The 24286-nt window shown below is 44.2% G+C and overlaps 1 protein-coding gene across 1 annotated transcript; it reads right to left on the bottom strand.

Annotated features, from left to right (window-relative positions):
• Positions 1 to 923: 923 nt before the first annotated feature.
• Positions 924 to 23773, bottom strand: LOC121875668 (mucin-17-like). The gene is made up of 19 exons (XM_042380290.1): positions 23733 to 23773; positions 23041 to 23155; positions 18544 to 18742; positions 17322 to 17681; positions 17032 to 17171; positions 16554 to 16702; positions 14826 to 15145; positions 14385 to 14524; positions 13878 to 14055; positions 5932 to 6216; positions 5624 to 5767; positions 5191 to 5370; positions 4655 to 4870; positions 4325 to 4569; positions 3583 to 4096; positions 2789 to 3125; positions 2410 to 2606; positions 1722 to 2192; positions 924 to 1264 (listed from the first exon to the last, which is right to left on the bottom strand). The coding sequence occupies exons 1-19, from the start codon at positions 23771 to 23773 to the stop codon at positions 924 to 926; spliced, it is 4572 nt and encodes a 1523-aa protein (XP_042236224.1).
• Positions 23774 to 24286: the final 513 nt, after the last annotated feature.

Genomic DNA, 24286 nt, shown 5'->3' with positions numbered 1-24286 from the left:
AACATATCGATATTAAGGGTAAATTTAAGGACGAGGAACTACGTCTCCTCCCTCCAGACGCCCGTGAGACTTAGTTAACACATAGAGCCAAGTTAATTTTGGTGTATCTTCTCGCTTAGGCTGTATGAAGGATTAGTTGTTGAACCAACATCATGATTAAATCTTTCATTCCGGTCAACATCAGTTACGGTCAACATCAGTTACGGTCAACATCAGTCACGGTCAACATCAGTAACGGTCAACATCAGTCAGAGTGAACATCAGTTACGGTCAACATCAATTACGATCAACATTAGTTACGGTCAACATCACTTACAGTCAAAATCAGTTATGATCAACATCAGTTACGGTCAACATCAGTTACCGTCAAAATCAGTTATGGTCAACATTAGTTACGGTATCCCTGGCCGCTGGAGAATCACTGGAGGCAGGAATATTACTGGAGGCCGGAGTATCACTGGAGTCTGGAATATCACTGGAGGCTGGTCTATCAGTGGAGGAAGGATTATTACTGGAGGCTGGAGTATCGTTGGAGGCTGGAGTATCACTGGAGGCTAGATTATCACTAGACGCTGGAGTTTTACTGGTCGCTGGAATATCACTGGACGCTGGAGTATCACTGGAGGATGAACAAGTACTGGAAGCTGGAGTATCGTTGGAGACTGGAGTATCACTGGACGCTGGAGTATTACTGGAGGCGGGAGTTTCACTGGAGGCTGGGATATTACTGGACGCTGGAGTATCACTGGAGGCTGGAGTATCACTGGAGGCTGGAGTATCACTGGAGGCTGGAGTATCACTGGAGGCTGGAGTATCAGTGGAGGCTGGGGGATCACTGGATGTTGGTAGTATCACTGGACGCCGGAGTATCTCTGGACGCTGGAGTATCATTGGAGGCTGGAGTATCACTGGAGGCAGGAGTTTCACCGGACGCTGGTAATATCACTGGTAGCTGGTGTATCTCTGGACGATGGAGTATCACTGGACGCTGGAGTAACACCGGAGGCTGCAGTATCACTGGAGACTGGAGAATCACCTGCAGTATCACTCGAGGCTGTATTATCACTGGAGGCTGGAGTATCGCTGGTTGCTGGAATATCACTGTAGGCTGGAGTTTCACCGGAAGCTGGAGCATCACCGGAGGCTGGAGTATCACTGGAGGCTGGAGTGTCACTGAACGGTGTAGTACTACTGAAGGCTGGAGTATCACTGGAGACTGGAGATATGACTGTAGGATGGAGTATTACTGGAGGCTGAGGTATCACTGGAGGATTAATTAATTATCATTGAAGGCTGTAGTATCACTTGACGCTGGAGTATCACTGGAGGCTGGACTATCACTGGAGGCCTGATCATTACTGGAGGCTAGAGTATTATTATATGCTGGAGTATCATTAGAGGCTGGAGTATCACTGGAGGCTGGAGTATCACTGGAGGCTGGAGTATCACTGGAAGCAGGAGTATCACTGGATGGTGGTTGTATCACTGGGCGGTGGAGTATCAATGGATGCTGGAGTATCACTTGAAGCTTGAATATCACTGTACGCTGGAATAACACTGAAGGTTGGAGTATCACTGGAGGCTGGAGTATCACTGGAGGATTAATTATCATTGAAGGCTGTAGTATCACTGAACGCTGGAGTATCACTGGAGGCTGGAGTATCACTGGAGGATGGAGTACCACTAGAGGTTGGAGTATTGCTGGAGGTTGGTTGTATCACCTGGAGTATCACTGGATGCTGGAATATCACTGGAGGCAGGAGTATCACTGGAGACAGGAGTAACACTGGAGGCTGGAGTATCACCTGCAGTGACGCTGGAGGCTGTAATATCACTGGAGGCTGGAGTATCACTGGTTTCTGGAGTCTCTGTAGGCTGCAGTATCACTGAAGGCTGTAGTATCACTGGAGACTGGAGTATCACTCGAGGCCGGAATATCACTGGAGGCTGTAGTGTAGTATCATTTGAGTCTGAAGTATCACTGCCATCTGGAGTATCACTGGACGCTGGAGTATCACTTGAGGCTGGAGTATCACATGACGATGGAGCATCACTGGAAGCTGGAGTATCACTGGAGGCTAGAGTATTTCTAGAGGCTGGAGTATCACTAGAGGCTGGAGTATTGCTGGAGGCTGGTTGTATCACCTGGAATATCACTGGACGCTGGAGTATCACTGGAGGCAGGAGTATCACTGGAGGCAGGATTAACACTAGAGGCTGGAGTATCTCTGCAGGCTGGAGTATCACTAGAGGCTCGATTTACACTGGAGACTGGAGTATCGTTGGAGGCTGGAGTATGACTAGAGGCTGGAGTATCACTGGAGTCTGGAATATCACTGGAGGCTGGTCTATCAGTGGAGGAAGGATTATTACTGGAGGCTGGAGTATCGTTGGAGGCTGGAGTATCACTGGAGGCTAGATTATCACTAGACGCTGGAGTTTTACTGGTCGCTGGAATATCACTGGACGCTGGAGTATCACTGGAGGATGAACAAGTACTGGAAGCTGGAGTATCGTTGGAGACTGGAGTATCACTGGACGCTGGAGTATTACTGGAGGCGGGAGTTTCACTGGAGGCTGGGATATTACTGGACGCTGGAGTATCACTGGAGGCTGGAGTATCACTGGAGGCTGGAGTATCACTGGAGGCTGGAGTATCACTGGAGGCTGGAGTATCAGTGGAGGCTGGGGGATCACTGGATGTTGGTAGTATCACTGGACGCCGGAGTATCTCTGGACGCTGGAGTATCATTGGAGGCTGGAGTATCACTGGAGGCAGGAGTTTCACCGGACGCTGGTAATATCACTGGTAGCTGGTGTATCTCTGGACGATGGAGTATCACTGGACGCTGGAGTAACACCGGAGGCTGCAGTATCACTGGAGACTGGAGAATCACCTGCAGTATCACTCGAGGCTGTATTATCACTGGAGGCTGGAGTATCGCTGGTTGCTGGAATATCACTGTAGGCTGGAGTTTCACCGGAAGCTGGAGCATCACCGGAGGCTGGAGTATCACTGGAGGCTGGAGTGTCACTGAACGGTGTAGTACTACTGAAGGCTGGAGTATCACTGGAGACTGGAGATATGACTGTAGGATGGAGTATTACTGGAGGCTGAGGTATCACTGGAGGATTAATTAATTATCATTGAAGGCTGTAGTATCACTTGACGCTGGAGTATCACTGGAGGCTGGACTATCACTGGAGGCCTGATCATTACTGGAGGCTAGAGTATTATTATATGCTGGAGTATCATTAGAGGCTGGAGTATCACTGGAGGCTGGAGTATCACTGGAGGCTGGAGTATCACTGGAAGCAGGAGTATCACTGGATGGTGGTTGTATCACTGGGCGGTGGAGTATCAATGGATGCTGGAGTATCACTTGAAGCTTGAATATCACTGTACGCTGGAATAACACTGAAGGTTGGAGTATCACTGGAGGCTGGAGTATCACTGGAGGATTAATTATCATTGAAGGCTGTAGTATCACTGAACGCTGGAGTATCACTGGAGGCTGGAGTATCACTGGAGGATGGAGTACCACTAGAGGTTGGAGTATTGCTGGAGGTTGGTTGTATCACCTGGAGTATCACTGGATGCTGGAATATCACTGGAGGCAGGAGTATCACTGGAGACAGGAGTAACACTGGAGGCTGGAGTATCACCTGCAGTGACGCTGGAGGCTGTAATATCACTGGAGGCTGGAGTATCACTGGTTTCTGGAGTCTCTGTAGGCTGCAGTATCACTGAAGGCTGTAGTATCACTGGAGACTGGAGTATCACTCGAGGCCGGAATATCACTGGAGGCTGTAGTGTAGTATCATTTGAGTCTGAAGTATCACTGCCATCTGGAGTATCACTGGACGCTGGAGTATCACTTGAGGCTGGAGTATCACATGACGATGGAGCATCACTGGAAGCTGGAGTATCACTGGAGGCTAGAGTATTTCTAGAGGCTGGAGTATCACTAGAGGCTGGAGTATTGCTGGAGGCTGGTTGTATCACCTGGAATATCACTGGACGCTGGAGTATCACTGGAGGCAGGAGTATCACTGGAGGCAGGATTAACACTAGAGGCTGGAGTATCTCTGCAGGCTGGAGTATCACTAGAGGCTCGATTTACACTGGAGACTGGAGTATCGTTGGAGGCTAGAGTATGACTAGAGGCTGGAGTATCACTGGACGCTGGAGAATTACTGGACGCTGGAGTATCACTGGAGGCTGGAGTATCTCTGCAGGCTGGAGTATCACTGGAGACTCGATTAACACTGCAGGCTGGAGTATGACTGGAGGCTAGAGTATCACTGGATGCTGGAGAATTACTGGACGCTGGAATATCACTGGAGGCTGGAGTATCACTTGTTTCTGGAGTATCTCTTTAGGCTGGAGTATCAATAAAGGCTGCAGTATCACTGGAGACTGGAGTATCACTCGAGGCCGGAATATCACTGGAGGCTGTAGTGTAGTATCATTTGAGTCTGAAGTATCACTGCCATCTGGAGTATCACTGGACGCTGGAGTATCACTTGAGGCTGGAGTATCACATGACGATGGAGCATCACTGGAAGCTGGAGTATCACTGGAGGCTAGAGTATTTCTAGAGGCTGGAGTATCACTAGAGGCTGGAGTATTGCTGGAGGCTGGTTGTATCACCTGGAATATCACTGGACGCTGGAGTATCACTGGAGGCAGGAGTATCACTGGAGGCAGGATTAACACTAGAGGCTGGAGTATCTCTGCAGGCTGGAGTATCACTAGAGGCTCGATTTACACTGGAGACTGGAGTATCGTTGGAGGCTGGAGTATGACTAGAGGCTGGAGTATCACTGGACGCTGGAGAATTACTGGACGCTGGAGTATCACTGGAGGCTGGAGTATCTCTGCAGGCTGGAGTATCACTGGAGACTCGATTAACACTGCAGGCTGGAGTATGATTGGAGGCTAGAGTATCACTGGATGCTGGAGAATTACTGGACGCTGGAATATCACTGGAGGCTGGAGTATCACTTGTTTCTGGAGTATCTCTTTAGGCTGGAGTATCAATAAAGGCTGCAGTATCACTGGAGGCTGGAGTATCACTGGAGGCTGGAGTATCACTGGAGGATGGAGTATCACTTTTAGGCTGGAGTATCTCTGGAGGCTGGATTATCACTAGAGGCTGGAGTATTTGTAGAGGCTGGTTGTATCACCTGGAGTATCACTGGATGCTGGAGTATCACTGGAGGCAGGAGTACCACTGGAGGCAAGAGTAACACTGGAGGCTGGAGTATCTCTACAGGCTGGAGTATCACTAGAGGCTGGAGTATCTCTGGAGGCTGGAGTATCTCGGGAGGCTGGGGTATCCCTAGAGGCTGGAGTATTTCTGGAGGCTGGTTGTATCACCTAGAGTATCACTGGACGCTGGAGTATCACTGGAGGCAGGAGTATCACTGGAGGCAGGAGTATCACTGGAGGCAAGAGTAACACTGGAGGCTGGAGTATCTCTTCAGGCTGGAGTATCACTGGAGGCTGGAATGTCACCTGCAGTGACACTGGAGGCTGTAATATCACTGAAGGCTGGAGTATCACTGGTTTCTGGAGTATCTCTGCAGGCTGGAGTATCACTGGAGGCTGCAGTATCACTGGAGGCTGGAGTATCACTAGAGGCCGGAATGTCACTGGACGCTGTAGTATCATTTGAGTCTGAAGTATCACTGGAGGCTGGAGTATCATTGGAGGCTGGAGCATCACTGGAGGCTGGAGTTTCAGTCGAGGCTGCTAGTATCACTGGAAGGTGGAGTATCACTGGAAGCTGGAGTATCTCTTTAGGCTGGAATATCACTTGAGGCTGGAATATCACTGGAGTCTGGAGTATCACTAGAGGCAGGAATATCGTTGAAGGCTGGAGTGTCACTGGATGCTGGAGAATCACTGGATGCTGGTATTATTACTGGACGCTGGAGTATTACTGGACGCTGGAGTATCACTGGAGGCTGGGGTATCACTGGATGCTGGAGCGTCACTGAACGCTGGGATACCACTGGACGCTGGAGTATCACTGGAGGCTTTAGTATCACTGGACGCTTTAGTATCACTGGACGCTGGAGTATCACTGAAGGCTGGAATAATACTGGAGGCTGGAGTATCACTTGAGGCTGGAATATCACCTGAGGCTGGGATATCACCTGAGGCTGGAGTATCGCAAGAGGCTGGAGTAACACTGGAGGCTGGAGTATCTAGCTGGGTTATTAGGCATGTGAGTCTTGCTTATACCGTACATGTATGGCTGTGGAGGGGACGTTGAAGTAAAATGTTTAATGAGGTTAGCTTTACCTGACTTCATTGAACTCATGAGACTCGCTTATCCGGGTAACCGAGATTATTTAAGTCTCTACAGCATCACTTCCTCCATTATAGACAGTTTTACCTTTTTGTAGCAGCGAAGAAACGGCAGGATCTGTGACTCTACAATATTACAGTAAATTCACCGGACAACTCGTGAAGTGATAACATTTATAATATTAATGGTAATAACATATAAATCATCATTAGTGTTACGAACCACGCCACCAATTCTCATGATCTACCTACCCAGCACTACGAACCACGCCATCTATTGTCCTGATCTACCTACCCAGCACCACGAGCAACGCCATCTAGGGACGAAACCCGAGTATGACTACTCTTGGTTACCACTCCGGGGTTCCCCTTCTCCATATCCTGGTTGTTGCGTCACCTCCTACAAGTCTTCTTTGTCAGCTCCAGTTCGAGGAGAGTTCAGTTCACTCTGGGAAGTGACCACAGGATCACCTATCCTGGAAACCTACGGCAAGTGACTACCTACCGTCTTCTACAATACTCAGCCTTACTCGTCAGCCATCTCAGCTCCGCACTTAAGTATTTATAATCTTATATTGCCTCCCCCACGTCCACTTGCTTCAAATTATTGTATGTTGTATGAATATGTATATACTGTTACTGTTTAGGTTAAGTATGGTTAAGGGTAAATTATAGAAAGCTGAATATTTTGTTAAGGAATTTATGGTACTTTATTATACAGAACAAAAACTCGCATCCTTTGTCTACCCTTTTATAGTCCGATTGTCTTTTTTTTTTTTTTGTTGCCTGTTGGGATCTGGATAGACTTTTAACTATATTCTAAATCCCCAACTCGTAACATTAGTAATAGCAAAATATAAGAGAATAACAGTAATCGCAACACAAATAATAATGATAATAGTGAAAAGTAACAATAATGTACAAATAATATTGGCCTAAAATAGCAATAACTTCATGATTTTTTATCACATAAGAAGTCTCCCAACATCATACAAGAGCAGTAACATGGCTGGGAGAGAACAAGAGTTACACCTATAAAGTTGAACTGGTTAAGTAAGGTTTTGCTATTTTACTGACTAAATTTTTCATGACAAGACCTACAGTAAAGGTGAGGCTTAAAATCTTATGTTGTGTGATGATGGAATGATGACGTTGTCAAAAGTTTTGATGAATTTTGAAATATCACAGTTGTTGCCAAATATTGTTTTTTTTTAGTACTGAAGGGAGCCAAGCTGGAGGCAATCTACTCAACTACTGTATACCTGCGAGGTCTGGCATTCGAAATCTCCTAAGGTGAGACGGAGACAGTCAAAGGGAAGGATCTCCGGAGGATTGAGTCATCTACACAGGAGTGAATAGTGCTCTTTGTCACTGAAGGAACTCATTATTGCACTACACGACCAGGTAAAACAGAAGGAATCAAAGCGACCAAGGAGGAAAGATCATATAAGACAAACCTCTGCCAAATGGTACGGTTATGTAAAAGGTTATTGTCTGGGTGAATCGAAATTTATGAAGAGTAATAATAATAATAATATTAATAAAAGATGTTGACTTACCACACTATAGAGGCTGGTCACAATACACTGCTCACGTGCTCCTACGTTTAAAAATTAATTATGAAGGTATTTTAGGCCGACTAATGTTTATGAATAGTCTTGTATCTTTATATATTGGTTAATACGGGAGGGTGACACACAAATGTTTACTAGGGACCTAGACACACACACACACACCAGCCTACATGTACAGTAGACAAAAGCAGCCGCAGGGGAGAGGCACCAATAACCATCTCGCCCTCCAGTACGTGAGAGATGTTGCCCTCTGTCCTCAAGTCTGACAAATTCGTCGTGTAAGGATCTAACAAGAGGGACCAGGCAATTGTCCCAGAGTGGATGGGGCTCCCGGGTCATCATTTGGTCAAGAGTCAGCACAAAGTGGCCAATCAGGTGTCTGGCCAGGGTCGTCTCCAATCTGTGAGGTATTCAGAATATGTCCAGGAAAGCACCACTATAGTGATCTCCTTAAAGCATACTGAGGCATTACTGGTATCCAAACAGCTTCGCTAGGCAGTGCAGGCGGCAGTACTAGTCCCGTGAGGTATAAAGAGATGGTCAGGAGAGAGAGGGACTGGAGGGAACACGTCATCCTTTATCATCTCGTTAGTCTTCTCACTGTCTGAGACACCTACATGAGCCGGGACCAATCGGAAACAACTTCGGCTACATCGCCTTATAAGGTCGAGTTACTCTTAAACTTCAATAACCAAAGAATGGAAGCCTAGACACCATTCGAAGTACTAAAACCGGGGACACTTGTGTTGTGAAGGATAAGGGTCTGAGGGTTTTACTGAAGGCCAAAACACCAGGTAATACCAATAGTTAAGGAACTTGTGACCTTGATTAGTATTTCAATTTGTATTCCTCAAGTTTTCTTCTTTTGTTCAACATGTTTAATCGTAACTTTAATTCTAACAAACCAACAAGATAAATACTGAAAATTTATAGAAAAAAGGAAACTGCGATACCTGGCAGGAAGATTAGGGGGTAAAATTGAGGGCAGGAGGTCCAGGGAAAGGGTGATAAGGATGGTTGAATTAAATTGAAATCTGAGGCCTTGGAGAGATGTAAAATTTGGGAGGATTGGTAAGGAACCCGAACACGTTTAAAGTGTTAGACCGTCGCCAACTCTCAGCTTTATTATTAGATACAATTATTTAACTACATTTAACCTTAATTATAATCATATTTGTCTATTAAAACTAGTTTATGTGGTTTTCTATATTTTTCCACAAAAATATAACAATATATGTAATGTACGTTGTAAATGGTTGTTTGATAACTTTCAATAGTTCGTCTGCTTCTTCCTTCATTGTATCATTTGGTATGTTGTTGTATCCGTCTCTCTGTGGTTGGTGACATGAACTGGCTCCAGGGAAAAATGTAACAAACGTTTTTATCTGATATTTTCCCTTCCTTGCATTAAAAAAATCTTATTCCAAATTTTGGTACAAGAATCGCACTTAATTATCTTGATAATTACTTTTTATTAATGTTCTTGGGTTTTCATAAATTCCGAAGTTGTAGATCTGCACCAAGAGAGTAGTTCAATGTTTGAAACTATAACTGAATGATATGGAGCTCATGCCACTGAGATACATAAAACTTTAACCTATTTATCTGTTACTAGATACCTTAAATAGTCCCGATTTTCATCATTTTCTTATCAACATGGGACGCAGAGCCTTTCTTATGACTATCAAATTTCAGTAGTTACGGCGACTCACTATATTCACTAAGCTGTTATGAAACATTGAGTCACTGAGGTCATTGAAGATTCACTTTCGTAACTTGTGCGTATAAGGTGAAGTTGTGAGCAGGTGTGTGTTGTTGTCTGTTGTTTTAGCCTTGTCCTAAGGTTTCTATACGGCTCCTGCACCGAACTCTATATTATTTCAAATTTTCTTTGATGTTTCAAAGTCCCTAGATCAGCTCTATAAACAATGAGAGAGAAGTAAAGATGAAAGAAAGATATAATAACAAAAATATTGTATTTCTTCTCCTCCGATGCTTTATTTATTTCACCAATACTTTGTTGAAGTTCCCAGAATGTCTCCTTATTTTAAGGATTTCCAGAGATCCTGACAGCCGGGGACAATGTCCTGTGACAGTCATAAAACAGTAAGCCGGAGAATATAACACACACTCTCCTCTCCCCCTGCACACCTCACTCATGTCTTGACCAGGGCCATGATTACCTTTGGGAAATAAAGCTCTTAGTGGTTGAGTTTCTTATTCACGTTGGAGAAAGACGTGTAGAGAGACATAAACAACCACTTTGAGATAGAACGAGACTTTGGGAGTACAGTCGCCCACAGAAGTCCTGTCGCCTCTCCTCCTGAATCACGAACCTCAAGGTTCAGACTCGTGAACCCAAAGCAGTAGGCACTGATGCATTATTCTGTCCATAAATGATTCGGATTTATGAGTCTGAATCTCGGGGTTCGTGGTTCAGGATGAGATACCACAGGACTATTGTGAGTGACTGTACCTGTGTGTCTCTCTATGGTTAGGTTTATTAATCAGACAACACAATACACCTGAGGCAACTTGGGTTACGACTCCTGATTACATTTTAACAAAGACCATCTATTGATATTCTCCAACCAGATACTTAGTTCTCTGTGTGTCGATAGTTTTAATATTATGGTGAACCTACAGTAAAGAGTACATGAGAGGCATATCATCACTGTAGTACATAGTGAGTACATCATAAGTGTTCCTTACATACATTGTTCCTGGTTAGGTTACTTCAGGGCCTCCTCTTACTCCTCTCCCTCCTCTTCTTCCTCCTCTTCCTTCTCTTCCTCCTCCTCCTCCTCCCAACTGGGCATCCACTCTACAAACTGAATTAGTTGCCATACTCACAGCTATTAAATTCATTGAAACCACTGTTACTGACAGTCTCATCATCACTGACTCTCTATCCTCACTACTTGCCCTTGGCACCCTCAACTCAGGTTGTCACGCTCTTGTCTCTGAAGCCAGACACAAATATGCGCGCCTTGTTGACCGGGGTGTCAAGGTCAAACTGTTGTGGATCCCCTCTCACATAGACCTCATAAAACATGACAGAGTTGATGCCCTCGCCAAACTCGCGTCTAACAAAGACACCGTTGAATACAATTTGGGTCTGTCAAAAGAACCCTTAAAACTGTAATTAGGAAAGAACTTATTGATGAGTTTGACGCAAGTAGACAAGTGCAAACAGGCACTAGTCGATCCATAGTTTATCATGATGAGATGTATCAAGTGAAACATGTATAATATACATGTATAATATACATGTATAATATACATGTTTCACTTGATATATGGAGCAAGTAACAAGATCACTAGATTACAAGATGTTGTAACCGCTAGATTAAGGTTAGGATATAAGTACCTTTGGCAGTATGTTCCTCAAGCAGATGTAAACAAAACTAAATGTAAAGTATGTGGCCAGACATATGGCCACACACTTGAACACTACGTCCTCGACTGTGTGAATATAGAACCTTTTAGGGACAGGTCCAAGCACACTGTGTGTGAAATGGCACAACACTTCATCTCTAATGGCAAGATAGCCGACATATTAAGATTGTATCCACTTTTTTGCACTTAGTAACTATATCAATTCTCATGTACAGAACCAAATACGCAATGTGCTTGAATACCTCTCACGTAAATGTGAATAACAAAGTGTGAGGCCAGACATACTGCCTCACACGCCTGTACTCACGCATTTGTGAATAAGTTACCCTCTATGTATAGAACTAAACAAATAATGTAAATGAAATACTGTGTAACATTCAGTGCCATAATATCCTGACAACGGGGGTTAATTATTATGACCCTTTGTAAACCCTACTCTGTAATCCTTTTGCGCTACCGCTCACAGGATGAGTGTGGGGTGCACAATAAAGTAGCCGCTGTAAGCGGCAAAATCAATCCTTGCGTTGTTCCCACCCAGCTTATCGTGGCGACTTCGACATGTTATTTTACATTTCATTTTCAGTATTCAATTCGTTTCTTCTCAAGTTGCTCATACGAACTTTTATTAACACTTTCAGGTTTAATTTTATCTTTCCTCAATCTTTCAATTTATGATATTGAAAGTTATCTTTGATTAATTATCACTCGAGTTTCCTTCCTCCTGTTTACAATATAAGATAGTTTGGCTGCCCTACGTGAGGTTACTCATATGATTGATAATATTTCATTGGCTATGAGTCCTCAACACTACAACACTTGGCTGTGAGTCCTCAAGACATGGGTGTCAGTCCTCAACACCTTGGTGTGGGTCTTCAACACTATTACACCTGGCATAAGAATCCTCAATAATTGGCTGTGAATCTCAACACCAGGGTGTGAGTTTTCAACACTCTAACACATGGCATGTGATTCCTTAACACTGCAACACTTGACTGTAAGTCCTCAACATCTGGCTGTGAGTCTTCAACGCCATAACACCTGACATGTTAGTCCTCAACACCTGGGTGTGAGTCTTCAACAATATAACACCTGGCTGTGAGTCCTCAACACTATAACACCTGTCTGTGAGTCCTCAATACTATATCACCTGGCATGTGAGTCCTCAACACCAGGCTGTGAGTCCACAACACCTGGCTGTGAGTCCTCAACACCTGGCTATAAGTCCTCAACACCTGGCTGTGAGTCCCGAACACCTGGCAGTGAGTCTTCAACAATATAACACCTGGCTGTGAGTCCTCAACAATATAACACCTGTCTGTGAGTCCTCAATACTATATCACCTGGCATGTGAATCTCAACACCTGGCTGTGACGTCCACAACACCTGGCTGTGAGTGCTCAACACCTGGCTATGAGTCCTCAACACCTGGCTGTGAGTCCCGAACACCTGGCAGTGAGTCTTCAACAATATAACACCTGGCTGTGAGTCCTCAACAATATAACACCTGTCTGTGAGTCCTCAATACTATATCACCTGGCATGTGAATCCTCAACACCTGGCTGTGAGTCCACAACACCTGGCTGTGAGTCCTCAACACCTGGCTGTGAGTCCTCAACACCTGGCTGTGAGTGCTCAACACGTGGTTATGAGTCCTCAACACCTGGCTGTGAGTGCTCAACAATATAACACCTGTCTGTGAGTCCTCAATACTATATCACCTGGCATGTGAATCCTCAACACCTGGCTGTGAGTCCACAACACCTGGCTGTGAGTCCACAACACCTGGCTGTGAGTCTTCAACACCTGGCTGTGAGTCCACAACACCTGGCTGAGAGTCCACAACACCTGGCTGTGAGTGCCCAACACCTGGCTATGAGTCCTCAACACCTGGCTGTGAGTGCTCAACAATATAACACCTGGCTGTGAGTGCTCAACAATATAACACCTGTCTGTGAGTCCTCAATACTATATCACCTGGCATGTGAATCCTCAACACCTGGCTGTGAGTCCACAACACCTGCCTGTGAGTCCACAACACCTGGCTGTGAGTCCTCAACACCTGGCTGTGAGTCCACAACACCTGGCTGTGAGTCCTCAACACCTGGCTGTGAGTCCCGAACACCTGGCTGTGAGTGCTCAACAATATAACACCTGGCTGTGAGTCTTCAACACTATAACACCTGGCTATGAGTCCTCAATACTATAACACCTGGCATGTGAGTCCTCAACACCTGGCTCTGAGTCCCCAACACCTGGCTGTGAGTCCTCAATACTATACCAGCTGGCCTGTCAGTTCTCAACACCTGGCTGTGATTCCTCAATACATGTTTGTACGTCAACATTACAGCACTTGGCAGTGAGTCCTCAACACCTGGATGTGAGTCCTCAACACCTGGATGTGAGTCCTCAACACCTGTCTGTGAGTCCTCAACACTACAACACTTGGCTGTGAGTCCTCAACACCTGGCTGTGAGTACTCAACACTACAACACTTTACTGTGAGTCCTCAACACCTGGCTGTGGGTCCTCAACACCTGGCTGAGAGACCTCAATACTACAACACCTGGCATTTCAGCCCTCAATACCTGACTGTGAGTCCTCAACACTACAACACCTGGCATTTGAGCCCTCAATACCTGGTTGTAAGTCCTCAACACTTGACTGCGAGTCCTCATCACCTGGCTGTGAGTCCTCATCGCCTGGCATGTGAGCCCTTAACACCTGGCTTTGAGTCCTCAACACCCGGCTCTGAGTCCTCAACCCCTGGAATGTGAGCCCTCAATACCTCACTGTGAGTCCTCAATTCCTTGCATGGGGTCCACAACCGTTGGCTGTGAGTCCTCAACACCTGGCTGTGAGTCTTCAAACCTATAACACCTGGCTGTAAGTCGTCAACACCTGGTTGTGAGTCCTCAACACCTGGATGGGAGTCTTCACTGGTATAACACCTGGCAAGTGAGTCCTTAACACCTGGTTGTGAGTCCTCAACACCTGGCTCTGAGTCTTCAAACTTATAACACCTGGCTGTAAGTCGTCAACAGCTGGGTGTGAGTCCTCAACACCTGGATGTGAGTCTTCAACACCTACTGCACGTGTGAGTCTTCAACACTATAACACCTGGCATGTGAGTCTTCAACACACGAACACCAAGCATGTGAGTCCTCAACACCTGGCTGTGAGTCCTCAACACTTGGCTGTGAGTCCTCAACACTTGGCTGTGAGTCTGCAACACCTAGGTGTGAGTCTTCAACACTCTAACACCTGGCCTGTAAATCCTCAACACGACAACACCTGGCTTTGAGTCCACAACACTACAACACTTGGATGTGAGTCCTCAACACCTGGTTGTGAGTCTTCAACACCTGGCTGTGAGTCTTCAAACCTATAACACCTGGCTGTAAGTCGTCAACACCTGGGTGTGAGTTCTGAACACCTGGCTTTGAGTCCACAACACTACAACACTTGGATGTGAGTCCTCAACACCTGGCTGTGAGTCTTCAACACCTGGCTGTGAGTCTTCAAACCTATAATACCTGGCTGTAAGTCGTCAACACCTGGGTGTGAGTTCTGAACACCTGGATGTGAGTCTTCAACGCTATAACAGCTGGCATGTGAGTCCTTAACACCTGGTTGTGAGTCCTCAACACCTGGTTGTGAGTCTTCAGCACTATAACACCTGGCATGTGAATTCTCAACACCTGACTGTGAGTCTGGAACACCTGGTTGTGAGTCCTCAACACCTGGCTGCGAGTCTTCAACACGTGGCTGTGAATCCCCAACATCTGGCTGTGAGTCCTCAACACTATGACACCTGGCATACCAGTTCTCAACACCTGGCTGTGTTTCCTCAATACTACAACACATGGCATGCGAATCCTCAACACCTGTCTGTGAATCCTCAACACAACAACACTTTGCTGTGAGTTCTCAAGACCTGGCTGTGAGTCCTCAACACCTGGCTGTGAGTCCTCAACACTACAACACCTGGCTGTGAGTCCTCAACACTACAACACCTGGCTGTGAGTCCTCAACACTACAACACCTGGCTGTGAGTCCTCAACACTACAACACCTGGCTGTGAGTCCTCAACACTACAACACCTGGCTGTGAGTCCTCAACACTACAACACCTGGCTGTGAGTCCTCAACACTACAACACTTGGCTGTGAGTCCTCAAGACATGGGTGTCAGTCCTCAACACCTTGGTGTGGGTCTTCAACACTATTACACCTGGCATAAGAATCCTCAATAATTGCTGTGAATCTCAACACAAGGGTGTGAGTTTTCAACACTCTAACACATGGCATGTGATTCCCTAACACTGCAACACTTGACTGTTAGTCCTCAACATCTGGCTGTGAGTCTTCAACGCCATACCACCTGGCATGTTAGTCCTCAACACCTGGGTGTGAGTCTTCAACAATATAACACCTGGCTGTGAGTCCTCAACACTATAACACCTGGCTGTGAGTCCTCAATACTATATCACCTGGCATGTGAGTCCTCAACACCTGGCTGTGAGTCCACAACACCTGGCTGTGAGTGCTCAACACCTGGCTATGAGTCCTCAACACCTGGCTGTGAGTCCCGAACACCTGGCAGTGAGTCTTCAACAATATAACACCTGGCTGTGAGTCCTCAACAATATAACACCTGTCTGTGAGTCCTCAATACTATATCACCTGGCATGTGAGTCCTCAACACTTGGCTGTGAGTCCACAACACCTGGCTGTGAGTGCTCAACACCTGGCTATGAGTCCTCAACACCTGGCTGTGAGTCCCGAACACCTGGCTGTGAGTGCTCAACAATATAACACCTGGCTGTGAGTCTTCAACACTATAACACCTGGCTATGAGTCCTCAATACTATAACACCTGGCATGTGAGTCCTCAACACCTGGCTCTGAGTCCCCAACACCTGGCTGTGAGTCCTCAATACTATACCAGCTGGCTTGTCAGTTCTCAACACCTGGCTGTGATTCCTCAATACCTGTTTGTAAATCGTTAACATTACAGCACTTGGCTGTGAGTTCTCAACACGTGGATGTTAGTCCTCAACACCTGTCTGTGAGTCCTCAACACTACAACACTTGGCTGTGAGTCCTCAACACCTGGGTGTGAGTACTCAACACTACAACACTTTTTTGTGAGTCCTCAACACCTGGCTGTGGGTCCTCAACACCTGGCTGAGAGACCTCAATACTACAACACCTGGCATTTCAGCCCTCAATACCTGACTGTGAGTCCTCAACACTACAACACCTGGCATTTGAGCCCTCAATACCTGGTTGTAAGTCCTCAACACTTGACTGCGAGTCCTCATCACCTGGCTGTGAGTCCTCATCACCTGGCATGTGAGCCCTTAACACCTGGCTTTGAGTCCTCAACACCCGGCTCTGAGTCCTCAACCCCTGGAATGTGAGCCCTCAATACCTCACTGTGAGTCCTCAATTCCTTGCATGGGGTCCACAACAGTTGGCTGTGAGTCCTCAACACCTGGCTGTGAGTCTTCAAACCTATAACACCTGGCTGTAAGTCGTCAACACCTGGTTGTGAGTCCTCAACACCTGGATGGGAGTCTTCACTGGTATAACACCTGGCAAGTTAGTCCTTAACACCTGGTTGTGAGTCCTCAACACCTGGCTCTGAATCTTCAAACCTATAACACCTGGCTGTAAGTCGTCAACAGCTGGGTGTGAGTCCTCAACACCTGGATGTGAGTCTTCAACACCTACTGCACGTGTGAGTCTTCAACACTATAACACCTGGCATGTGAGTCTTCAACACACGAACACCAAGCATGTGAGTCCTCAACACCTGGCTGTGAGTCCTCAACACTTGGCTGTGAGTCCTCAACACTTGGCTGTGAGTCTGCAACACCTAGGTGTGAGTTTTCAACACTCTAACACCTGGCCTGTAAATCCTCAACACGACAACACCTGGCTTTGAGTCCACAACACTACAACACTTGGATGTGAGTCCTCAACACCTGGCTGTGAGTCTTCAACACCTGGCTGTGAGTCTTCAAACCTATAACACCTGGCTGTAAGTCGTCAACACCTGGGTGTGAGTTCTGAACACCTGGATGTGAGTCTTCAACGCTATAACAGCTGGCATGTGAGTCCTTAACACCTGGTTGTGAGTCCTCAACACCTGGTTGTGAGTCTTCAGCACTATAACACCTGGCATGTGAATTCTCAACACCTGACTGTGAGTCTGGAACACCTGGTTGTGAGTCCTCAACACCTGGCTGCGAGTCTTCAACACCTGGCTGTGAGTCCCCAACATCTGGCTGTGAGTCCTCAACACTATGACACCTGGCATACCAGTTCTCAACACCTGGCTGTGTTTCCTCAATAGTACAACACCTGGCATGCGAGTCCTCAACACCTGTCTGTGAATCCTCAACACAACAACACTTTGCTGTGAGTTCTCAAGACCTGGCTGTGAGTCCTCAACACCTGGCTGTGAGTCCTCAACACTACAACACCTGGCTGTGAGTCCTCAACACTACAACACCTGGCTGTGAGTCCTGAACACTACAACACCTGGCTGTGAGTCCTCAACACTACAACACCTGGCTGTGAGTCCTCAACACTACAACACCTGGCTGTGAGTCCTCAACACTACAACACCTGGCTGTGAGTCCTAATCACTACAACACCTGGCTGTGAGTCCTCAACACTACAACACCTGGCTGTGAGTCAACACTACAACACCTGGCTGTGAGTCCTCAACACTACAACACCTGGCTGTGAGTCCTCAACACTACAACACCTGGCTGTGAGTCCTCAACACCTATCTGTGAGTACTCAACACCTGCCTGTGAATACTCAACACCTGCCTGTGAGTCCTCAACACTTGGCTGTGAGTCGTCAACCCTACAACACCTGGCTGTGTGTCCTCAACACCTGGCTGTGAGTCATCAACACTGCAACACTTGGCTGTGAGTCCTCAACACCTGGCTGTGATTCCTCAACACTTCAACACCTAGCATGTGTGTTTTCAACACTATAACTCCTGGCGTGTGAGTCCTCAACACTACAACACCTGGCTGTTAGTCCCCAACACCTGGCTGTGAGTTCTCAACACCTGGCTGTGAGTCATCAACACTGCAACACTTGGCTGTGAGTCCTCAACACCTGGCTGTGATTCCTCAACACTTCAACACCTAGCATGTGTGTTTTCAACATTATAACTCCTGGCGTGTGAGTCCTCAACACTACAACACCTGGCTGTTAGTCCCCAACACCTGGCTGTGAGTTCTCAACACCTGGCTGTGGGTCCTCAACAGCTGTCTGAGTCCTCAGCACTACAACACCTGGCTGCGAGTCTTCAACACCTGGCTGTGGGTCCTCAACAGCTGTCTGAGTCCTCAGCACTACAACACCTGGCTGCGAGTCTTCAACACTCGTCTGTGAGTCCTCAACACCTGGTTGACTCCTCAACACCTGGCTGTGAGTCCTCAACACCTGGCTGTGAGTTCTCAACCCCTTGCTGAGTTCTCAACACCTCGCTCTGAGTCTACACTTGACTTTGAGTCCTCAACTCCTGGCTCTGAGTCCTTAACACCTGGCTGTGAGTCCTCAACACCAGGCTCCTAGTCCTCAACACTACAACACCTGGCATGTGAGTGCCTATATTACCAAGCTATTGTATATACAGTTGGTAGAACAATGATCTTTCGTATTTCTGCCGTTGTCCTCAAACTGAGTCATCATCTGTATGTATACGATACGATACGAAGTCATTAGTTAAGAGGTGAAAGAAGATTATTAGGAATTGAAGAAAAAGTGGTGAAACTGAAATACAGTAGGAGTAGAAAGAATCTGGGCTCAACCAGATCGCTTCATCTTTCTTATTGGTGTTTTGTCTTTGTTCTGCTCCCTTGGGTCGTCAGACCTTTGTATTAATATTGGTTTATTTATATAATGCTGCTTATTATTATTATTTATGTTATTGTTGGAGTTAGTGAGCCCGCCCAGGTCCTTGTGTAACTGGGAGGGTAGTCACATTTTTTTTTCTGAGGTGTTAGTTAAGTGTTAGTTGTGTTAGTCTAAAGGTACACTGTATGGAGAGGCCTGCCAGGTTCTTAGTGGAGCTGGTTGGTCACTCTCATCTTTATTCCTCTAGTAATGTTTTATGTAGAAATGTGTATATTGAGGCAGGAGGTGGTTCAATTACTTCTTCCTGGCTGATATAGCTGGGAGGGTAATCACATTATTATTATTAGTATTATTAATATATATATATATATATATATATATATATATATATATATATATATATATATATATATATATATATATATATATATATATATATATATATATATATATATATATATATATTTTTTTTTTTTTTTTTTGAGTTAGTGAGCCCGCCCAGTCCTTGTGTAGCTGGGAGGGTAGTCACATTTTTTTTTTTTTTTTTTTCTCTTACTAAGATGTTAGTTCAATGTTAAATGTTAAATGTTAAATGTTAAATATTAGTTATGTTAGTCTAAAGGTACACTGTATGGAGAGGCCTGCCAGGTTCTTGTGGAGCTGGTAGGTCACTCTCATCTTTTATTCTCTCTATTAATGTTTTATATGTATATTGGGGCAGGAGATGGTTCAATTACTTTCTTCCTGGCTGATTTAAACCAACTGTGTTCTTGGAATTCTTCGTTGTCTATATTATTTATCCAGTTTTGATATGTTTCTGTGTTAAGTTCAGTCACTTTTTTCCAAATATTTACAGCTTTGTTGTGTATATCTACATTGATTGCTAAGAGGTTTGCTCTCTTGTGTAGCTGTTCATTATTGATGTGGTTTGTATATTTTATGTTATATATAAATCTGCGGGCTATATTTTATTCTGTTTGTAACCTTTTAATGCTCGTTTTACCAAGGGTGTTCAATGGGATGGGTGGGTAGTCCATAATTGATTTGACAAGGGCAATATAAGTCTTTCTTTTGTTATTGATGCTAAGGTTCTTAAAGCGTTTTATTTTTGATAATCTTATTCTTGCCTGTCGTTCTTTATCTTTTAAGTATGTTATATATCCTCTTTTTGTTAGTTTTAGTCCAAGCATCCTACCTTCAGTGTCGTATGGGTATAGTTCCTGGTCGACTATTACTGGACTTGTTTTGATCTTGGCTCTTGGTATTATCTTGAATTTGTTCTTATTTGTCCTGATTTTCCATTTTTCTCAAAATCATTTATGTTTTTTATCGCTCTTACCGTGTAGAGTGCCATAAATTGAGTTGATTTTCCTGGGTATGATACTATTTGATAATATCATCAGCAAACATTACATATTCGCTAAAGGGGGTAGGTTGAGGTGTGTCTGAAGTATAAATTGTATATAGTGTTGGAGAAAGGCATCCTCCTTGAGGTACTCCACTCTCAAGATTAAACATAGTTCCCATAAAGTTTCCAATTTGAATTTGTGCTCTCCTATCATCTAAATAGTTACACAATATTCTTAGCAAGTATTCGTTAAGTCCCAGTTTTAATATTTTATATTTTAAGCCTAAATGCCAAACTTTATCAAAAGCCTTAGAAACATCCCTTAAAATTATATTGATCTGGTTACTCTTGCTTTTTTCTATTGCAATTATTTCCGTTATTATAGCTATTGCAGTTAGGGTATTTCTATTGGGCATAAATCCATGTTGTCTGTTGTTAGTTTTCCCATGTTGTGTTAAAAAGGCTATAAGTCTTGAATTTAATATTTTTTCCAATAGTTTCCCGGTAATTTCTAATAAAGATATTGGCCTGTAGTTTAATATTTCCTTATTGTCCTTACCCTCTTTAGGAATAAATATCATTTTAGCATATTTTAGTTTGTCTGGAAAGTAACCAGTTATTAAGCATGCGTTATAAATGTTTAATAGTGTATTTAAAATGTTTTCAGGTAGATTCATGATCATATTTCGTAATACCTGTGAGCCCAGGGCTTTCCTTAAATTTCCTCAGACAGTGCATCATTTCTCCCATGGTTATTATTTGATTATTAGGTAATAAGTTATAGTCTATATATTGCCTTGGGGTGATTCTATGTATTTGTCTTCCCATTTCTTCTTCTATCCTTTCTTCGTGTTCACTATCAAAATCTTCATTTTCCTCATCTGATATTTTAAAAACTTTTACCCATTCCCTTTTGAATGCTGACTCTTGTTCATTTTCCTCGTACAATTTTGTTCCATTTTGGTCTTTAATGTATGGTGTTTTTTGCTTGTTGTGCCCCATCATCTTGTTTATGGAAGTCCAAAATGTTTTTGTGTCTTTAGTCATGTCAGCCGCCATTATAATATCATTCCATTTTTTATTGTTTGCTTCCTTACATGCGTCTCTTAATTTTATCTGTAGTGCTATCTGTGTCGTATATAGCCATCTGTTACTGCCGTGTCTTTCCATATACCTGTTTATTTCATTGTAATAGGTCTGGATTAATTTAACTTCTTCTGGTAGTCTGTTGTTGGGTAATGTTCTAAAGTGTGAAGTAGGAGTGTGTTTGGTTATAGATGTTTTTATTGCTGAATGCAGTCTGTCCATTTCTGAGTCTATATCTTCTGTTGTTTTCCCTTGTAGGTTAATCGAGTGGTGATTACTTAAGTCGTCTTTGAAGCTGTCCCAGTCTGTTTTACTCATTTTCAGTCTCTTTTTTATTGGTATCTGTATGGGGCTTGTTGACAGTGTTAGTATAATTGGCAGATGGTCACTGCCTGTAAGAGGTCCCTGTATTATATGGTAATTGAAAAAGGCTTTGTTGTTGGTAAAAATTTTGTCTGGTGTCGATTGTGTATTGTGATTTCTCCAGGTTGGAAAGTTAGGTCCCAGATGATTGATTTTCCCTAAATTTATTAATTGATTAAGGGCGTTTCCCACGACGTTATTATTTGTATTGTCAAAAATCCTATGTCTGGCGTTAAAGTCTCCTAAGATGTACATCGGATGACTATTGTTAGCCAATTTTAATAGGTCTTCTATAGGTAAGTAGGGTCGTCTCGGTGGGAGATAAGTAGTAGCAATAATTACGTCTCCTTGAGTTGTATTTATTTTTATTGCTAGAAATTCATCCTGGAAGTCATCAATTAGTTTAAATTTTAAGTTTCTTTTAACCGCTATCGCTACTCCGTCATTTTTCTCATGACCAGCAAGCAATGGTTTGGCTTATAAGCCATTCTTACGCTCGTTATTACCGGTACGAGGAACCAGGTACACCATTTCATTTAATTTCCTTTTGTTTCATCAGGGTGAGTTGGCTGTTAAGTGAGGGAGTGTCTTGTAGAAAGTTGGTCGTACATAAAATCTGTAATTCCGATTTCTCCTCAGGCTGAGACTAAGTGTGTGTGTGTGTGTGTTGATGAGCATGTTTCTGGTTAATCTGTTTACCCAGGCGATGCATCACCTCTTGATCTGGAGTAAGTTGGGGAATGAAATCATCCACACAGGCGTCGATGTCACATATCCCCAGTTGATTGTGTTACTTTTAAGGATTTTTTGGCGGGACTTTTTAAAGAATTCTCCGAAATTTTTCTCTCTTTTTATGACCTTCCAAAGAAGGGCACCGTAACTCTACTAAAATAGTTGCGCCACAAGCGCAACCGCAATGCGCAACTTTAAAAAAATAAAATAAACAAATACTAAAATAATAAAAAATTGCCTATTTACTAGTAAAACAAAATATAATTGATACAAAAAGTTAATATTATCAATATTTTATTACAAAATTACAAAAAAATGCCTCACTGCCACTGGCCTTAGTCTCAGAGGACTGGCTGTCAACAGTCTCAGTCACTTCAACTTCCGTGTCCATGTCCTGGTCGGCAGTGGCACGATCACTGCTGCCAGCCACAGACACCTTCTCCTTCCAGCTCGTCACAAAACGTCCATAATACTAGTAATAACAAGAAACAAAACAACAAGAAACTGACGCCTTAACTGCAATGCTACTGACTGCCTGACTGGTTCTGATATGAATCATTCCTCCCTCCTCTTCCCTCGTGTAGTTGCCAGATTTCATCTTTCACATTAACTCTAGTTCTAGAGTTTATGTGAAAGATGAAATCTGGCAACTACAGCATGGGAAGGGGAGTGAGGGAGCGATGGAGGGATTGGTCGGGGGGGGGGTGGCGGCGAGGATCTCATCTGGTTTACAGTTAAAAAATATGCTGCCCGACCTGTATTTGTGTATGTTGAATCATTCCGTCAGAAACATAAATTTTCGTAATGAGCGGCTCTAGGGATGCCCGTTTTTTATGCAGTTGTATTCCAATTTTTAACTATTGCCGAAAATGTTTGCGCGTTGCGCTTGCGCTTGAAGATGCTTGTAAAAGTTGCGCGGCAACCAGTTCCGCAACTCTCTGGAAAAAGGTGCTGCGCAACTGCAAGCTCAACCAAAAAAGTTGCGGCACAAGTTGCACTAAAACTTTTTGTGGCGCAACTGTTCACCTTTGCCTTCTTCGGAGATGACCATATCCCTCACACCCCATATTGACTGTGTTTTTAATATCCATTAAAAATAAAAGACAAATTGTGGTGTGTATCATCTGAATGAACTATAATCATATCCAAAATTTTATATTTTCACCAAAAATACCGCTTTTTTTCTACTCTCTTCACCTGACTCCTCCAGTTAAACAGCATTATACGGTGAAGATTGTGACCAGATGCCCTAAATCTGATGCGAGACAAAAATACCGATTTAAGAGGCAAGAAATTGAGATGGCTAGTTTAGATAATTTGACGTCACTCTATTTTGATGGTAAGAAGACCGCCACTCGTGTGATGATAAAGAATGAGAAGACCGAGAAATGGAGTTCGAGGATGATGGTGAAAGATCATTTGTCATCATGGTTGAGCCTGGCAATGAATATCTCACACATGTGACTCCCAAGACTGGACACGGAAAGCAGATTGCCAAAACTATTCACGAGTTTCTGGTGGAGAAAAATCTAACCCAGCAGCCCATTGTGTGTGTTGGTTGTGATGGAACCAATGTAAAT

This window comes from Homarus americanus, unplaced genomic scaffold, assembly GCF_018991925.1.
Source record: "Homarus americanus isolate GMGI-L3 unplaced genomic scaffold, GMGI_Hamer_2.0 scaffold22250, whole genome shotgun sequence".
NCBI lineage: Eukaryota > Metazoa > Arthropoda > Malacostraca > Decapoda > Nephropidae > Homarus > Homarus americanus.
This window is presented reverse-complemented; position numbering and strand designations above follow the sequence as displayed.